The sequence below is a fragment of the Nelumbo lutea genome, chromosome 3, assembly GCF_056320005.1.
Source record: "Nelumbo lutea isolate HS-2025 chromosome 3, American lotus-T2T, whole genome shotgun sequence".
Lineage (NCBI taxonomy): Eukaryota > Viridiplantae > Streptophyta > Magnoliopsida > Proteales > Nelumbonaceae > Nelumbo > Nelumbo lutea.
In genome coordinates, this window is record NC_142686.1 from 102,791,112 (window position 1) to 102,796,779 (window position 5,668).

General features: G+C 36.0%; 1 protein-coding gene across 2 annotated transcripts; it reads left to right on the plus strand.

The window, feature by feature from the left end:
- The first annotated feature begins 206 nt into the window (after positions 1–206).
- On the plus strand, positions 207–4,656 carry LOC148867262 (putative protein phosphatase 2C 35). 2 transcript variants are annotated; one of them, XM_088975259.1, is made up of 4 exons: positions 207–419; positions 576–673; positions 818–1,874; positions 4,304–4,656. In XM_088975259.1, exons 3-4 carry the CDS (start codon positions 879–881, stop codon positions 4,439–4,441), a joined length of 1,134 nt encoding a protein of 377 aa, XP_088831385.1. In that variant the 5' UTR covers positions 207–419; positions 576–673; positions 818–878; the 3' UTR covers positions 4,442–4,656. The 2 variants fall into 2 exon arrangements, with proteins under 2 accessions (XP_088831385.1, XP_088831384.1); XM_088975258.1 differs by having other exon boundaries at positions 316–673.
- Positions 4,657–5,668: the final 1,012 nt, after the last annotated feature.

A 5,668-nucleotide genomic window follows, 5' to 3' on the forward strand; every position in this document is an offset into this window, starting at 1 on the left:
AATTCGAGCTAGACGTCACAATGGTGACAAACCGTAGTTTCTCCAGCAGGCAAAATCCGATGTTATGAAAGGGGTTTTTAGGTGCAAAAATGACAGGATGTAAGTGCTGAAATGACTGAGTTTTGTGTTTTTTTCACTTTCTTTTTATTTTAGTTAATTGTACTAGACTATTATGTATCCATTCATGGGGAGATCTAATTAAAACTGAAGTTATTAAACTCCAAAGTAAGGATGGAGACAAAAAAGGAAAGTATCTTTGTGTACTCTTTATTCACGCAAGACATATTTATTATCCATTTCTTCACAAACACACATGCGCACAGAAAATTGACTATCCAAAAATCTGTGCTTTTTATAAGACCTATCCAAAAATCTGTGCTTGAAAGAAACCTCATTTCTTCTTCAGAAGACCCCCTTGGGTATGTCACATTATTTCATCTGAAGGTTTTGATCATTTTCTTCTTCCTGAGTTTTGCAATTAAGGTTCTGTTACCTTATAACAAGACCTCTTGTTAGTAAGAACCTTTTAACGCCCAATACACGTCGTCTATGTGTTCTGGGATTTTGATTTTCAGGATTGGAGAAACTTGTCCCAGATTCTTCCTTTTCGTATGATTCATCCTTGTCCCTGTATCGAGGAAAGGTTTTGTGCAGGAACTCGCATAAATACAAGGTGCATCTTCTTGAGAATGCTTCTTCCCGGTTTGACTAATTTATATGCATGCATAGCTTCTTATTTCACCCGAAACACAGATCACAATTTTCTCTGAAAACTGAAATACTCTTTCTCTAAGAGGGATCTACTGCTTCTTTCTAGGGTTTATCGCAGAACACTGGCTTGATCTGGATTTCGTTCTTAATTCTGTTTCCAAATACCCATGTTCTGTGTACAAAAAAATTGCTGTGCTCTTGTCAACCCCAAAATGTTGCTCTTCGGTTCTCAGTCCATGTTGTGCTGTGGTCGGCATCAAGTAACCTCTGATGAAGATACTGCAGACGTGCAAGAAGTTGGGCCGCATTGTAGCAACGACTTCCGTGTTCATGGAAATCAAGGTCACATACTCACAGGGAGGTTGTTGGAATTCGCCTCCGTGCCTTCCCACAAGTTCCAGTTAGAGTATTCAGCGCTCACTCAGCGGGGCTACGAGCCCCATAGGCCTGGTAAAGAAAATCAGGATAGTTTCTGCATCAAGACCCAGGTCCAAGGTAACCCAAACCTCCATTTCTTTGGGGTCTTTGATGGGCACGGCGAGGATGGCGCCAGGTGTTCGACTTTTGTTCGGAATAGGCTGATGGAAATCCTCTCAGCCGATCCCTCGTTGGCAGAGGATCCTGTAGAAGCATACAATTCTGCCTTTCGGGCCACAAATTCTGAACTTAATGAAAGCGAGATAGACGATTCAGAGAGCGGTACAACTGCAATTACCGTCCTGGTCAGTGGTGACAAACTTTTCGTGGCAAATGTGGGTGACTCGAGAGCAATAATCGCTGTCAAGAGCGGGAGTCGTGTTGTTGCAGAAGACCTATCACAAGATCAGACACCATTTAGGAGGGATGAATATGAAAGGGTGAAGCTTTGTGGGGCAACGGTTTTGAGTTGCAGTCAGTTGGAAGGGGTCGATGATCCAGAAATTCAGTCATGGGGTGAAGAAAGTGAATGCGATGATCCCCCAAGGCTGTGGGTGGTGGAGGATGAGAAGTGGATGTGTGGGACTGCATTTACAAGGAGCCTGGGTGATAGTATGGTTGAGAAGATTGGAGTGATTGCTGTTCCTGAAGTAACCACCGTTCAGCTCACATCTAATCACTTGTTCTTTGTTATTGCAAGTGATGGTGTATTCCAATTCCTCTCCAGCCAAGCCGTCGGCAATATGGTAAGCCTTAGGCCTTCTTCTTGTATTTTGATTATGTGCATTTCTCTATTTCTTTTTCAGCTGGATCTGGATTGACTCATTAGCCTGTTTTCTCATTTTATTTCTCCACATCCTCTGGTGAAATTTGTCCTCATCATCTAACATGAATGAAGACGGACCAAATTCACTTAGGGGCCCTGTTTGGTTAGCAGGAATTGGGGTTTGGAATGGTTATTCCAATTCCAACTATTTGGTTGGGCGTGAATCGGAATCATATTTCCATTCTTGTTTCTACCAAACAGACTATGAGAATAGACCATTCCAATTCAGAAGAATTTTGATTTCAATTCGAAATGTGAACCATCTTAAATAAATAGGAGTGAGGAGCTGTTTGGCAAGTCTTTTTTAAGTAGATCTTTCAAGTTTCAATATCCCAGTAGATCAAAACCATAAGTATCCTGGTCTGCCGTGGTCTACCGGGCTGTTAAGCAAAACATTTTAGTCACAGAAAGATGGGCTTCCTGATTTTCGCCCATTTTGGGCTCCTACAAGCTTTCTACTTTTTAGGACATGGGTCTTTCTAGCTTCTTATGTTTTATTGCTAAATGGAAAAAAGACCAAATTTTAGTCTTTGAAAATTTGAAAAACCATTAAAAAAAGATTTATCAAATGCCTCCTAAATTTTGTTATTAACTTATATCAACGGAAAAAATTAATCCATGCCACATGAAACCAAGACACTGACCATTTGCATTAATAGAAGCAGTTGGCTCCTCACTAGCCGTTCTTTCATGAAGTACAAAATTTGTCATCCTTTCGGTATTATCCTCACAAGTGGATTTGCACTACGCTTTTACTCAATAGTTGCTTCGATCCATGACTATAGGTAGGGGTGTTCAAATTCGGTTGATAAATCGAAAATCAAACCAAACCAAATAAGCTAATTTGGTTTTTGGGTCGGCTCAATTTTTATTTAAAAAAAAAAATCAATTTTTGGTTTCGGATCAGTTTAACAGAAATTTTCAACAGAATCGAACCGAAAATCGAATTAATGCTGTTATTTAGTTAAGTATATTAAACATTAATGTTTTATTTAATATTTTATGCTAATTAATCATTATATTTTCCAATGAACAATTAATAATAGTTAATTAAAACCTAGACTTATTATTAATTGTTTATTAGTCATTAATTGTTCATTAATCATTAATTACTTTTGAAAATGGCCAATTCGCCAATTTCCCATTGGCATAGAGCTTTGGGTCCATTTTAGCTTTTAATTAATAATAGCCAATTAATTAAAACTATTGGGCTTTGGGGTAATTCTAACTTTTAATTAATAATTGTTAATATTAATTAACTAAACCATTGGGTTTTGGGGCCATTTTAACTTTTCATTAATAACACTTATTAAATGCTTGTCATTTATGTAAAATCAGGGTCCAATCGAACTGAAAATCGAATCAAACCGAACCAAATTCGATTAGGATCGGTTTGGTTAGAAGAAATGATAAAACCAAATAGTCAATTAGATTCTTGGTTTGAACCGAACCAACCGATTGTACACCCCTAATTACAGGAAAACCTATTTTTGTTCCCACAAATGATCCCACCTTTAGGCTGCCTTTTATTTGTGATGAAAATTTGTTTGTTTGTAAATCTGATTTGCATTCCTATTTGGTAATTAAAAAAATTGTCTTATTTGTCTCATATGCACTTATTAGTCGTATAAATTTTGCATATAAAATTGATGCAAAGTTTACACTCCAACCTGATCACAGCCCCAATTTTACTTTTCACAAACAAACAAGAGGTCAAATCTGAAGCAAAAATAAATCAGAATTTGCACTTACCCTATTTAAACTCCCATGCATTTATCCTATTTAAACTCCCATGCATTTATACCAGTGCAAATAAAAACGCAGCCTTAGTTTCTTGCATTCTCCCTATTTCATCAATGATCAATCCAAATATTATTAGGGCAAGGCCCTTGGTGCTTCTCATTTGTCATTCTTTAATCTGCAAAAGTTTGTCTATAGTGTCTCCCAGAAACGTTATATCTAAATATTTGGGGGGCAACAGACGTGTCAAATTGTCATCTACATCACAATTACCCTAGATGTAGTCCTAGGGGAAAAACAATCGTCTATCAAGGAGTGATCATTTTCCACCCGATTCAAAAATATTGGATTTGGACTTAGGTTTTGCGTTGAGGCCCATTCCCAGTCTCAGCCTGCATTAAGCTGAAAACTCTCTAGGCTGGGTTTGGGCGGAGGCTCAATACTTTAGGCTCATATAACAAACTATATGATGTAATATAAAATATTTCATATATAAAAGAAATAAGCCTTGTTTAGAACTGATTTATGGTAAATCATTATCATTCAAGCCTTATCCCAACTTTATGCCTGTTCATCCTCTACTACAAATTCTTCCATTTTTTTCTGTAGGTGATGAGATACAAAGATCCTCGGAATGCATGTGCTGCCATTGCTGGAGAATCATATAAGTTATGGTTAGAGAATGACTATCGAATAGACGATATCACAATAATTGTAGTAAATATCAAGCATCGGTCTAATGTATGAATGAGACAATGAAACCAAAACCCAACCTAAAAAGGTCAAATCGGATTAGGTTGGGTTGAAATTTGGATTCAAAATTATGAACTTGATTTCAGGTTGAGTTGAGGCCTTAACCTGAACCTGACTTAACTTTGTATTTTTATGTATAAATATCTTATAAACATACATTTATGTATCTGTATTTATAAATGTATCAATGTATGTATGCATGTATATTGTATGTCAAAAGTTTTAAGGCAAAATTTCTCTAAAACATGATAACTATGTTTTTTTACGCATAACAATGCATTAATGCTAATATTGAATTGACATGAACCCCTAGTCTTGGAAATAAATACATTTAAGAAAAAATAGAGAAGAGGGGCCAACCAAACATGAAATTATTGTTAGGGATGCAAACGGATCGGATCGGATTCAAATTAAGGTATATTCAAGTCTGATCTGATACTGTTTATGTCAGATCCGATTGGATCTGATAGGACTCGGATTTGAATTCGAGCCCTATCGGTAAGTTGGATCTTCGGATCTAATCCAATCCACATGTTTTCTTTAAAAATTAATAAATTATTATAAGAAAATAAAATATACTAATTTAAATAAAGTAAAAACAAAAAATACAAGTTTTTTTAATTATTTTCATCATGCATATATATGTTTTTATAAAAGATAAATAATATAATAAATTTATAAAAATATATTTATAAAGAAATAAATAACATATATATATATATATATATATAATATCGGATCAGATCTTCTCATATCAGATAGGGGTGATCCGAATCCGATCTGACCAGGGGTGATACGAATTCAATCAAATATGATCGAATTTCAGATCAAATCGGATCATGATTTGATCCATTTGCACCCCTAATTATTGTGTTGGGTTAAGGTTAGGGTTAGGGGTTCAACAACTCAAGTTGTGTTGGAATTGACCTCAGCCCAGCCCATCTTCCACTGCTAAATAAATAACTTTAAAAGACTGTAAATTTTGATTAGAGTAAATTGCTGAAACCTCCCTGTAGTTTCTGACAGTTGCAGTTCAGTACCCTGCTTTATGTTAATAACATTGTCCTCCCTAAACATTTTGACATTGATGCATCTACACCCCTCCGTTAACTCAAGAATCAACGTTAAAATTTTAATGGAAATTGTTGATGTCAAGATTGCCCTTAGATGAAAACATGTGCCCTTACACTAACGAAAGTACCTTGAAAAGAATCATTTATA

Bases quoted from the DNA above. Each gene is read 5' to 3' on its own strand.
- LOC148867262 (XM_088975259.1), top strand. From the start codon at position 879: ATGTTCTGTGTACAAAAAAATTGCTGTGCTCTTGTCAACCCCAAAATG. The intron at 1,875-4,303 runs GTAAGCCTTAGG...TTTTTTCTGTAG, and splicing joins GCCAAGCCGTCGGCAATATG to GTGATGAGATACAAAGATCC.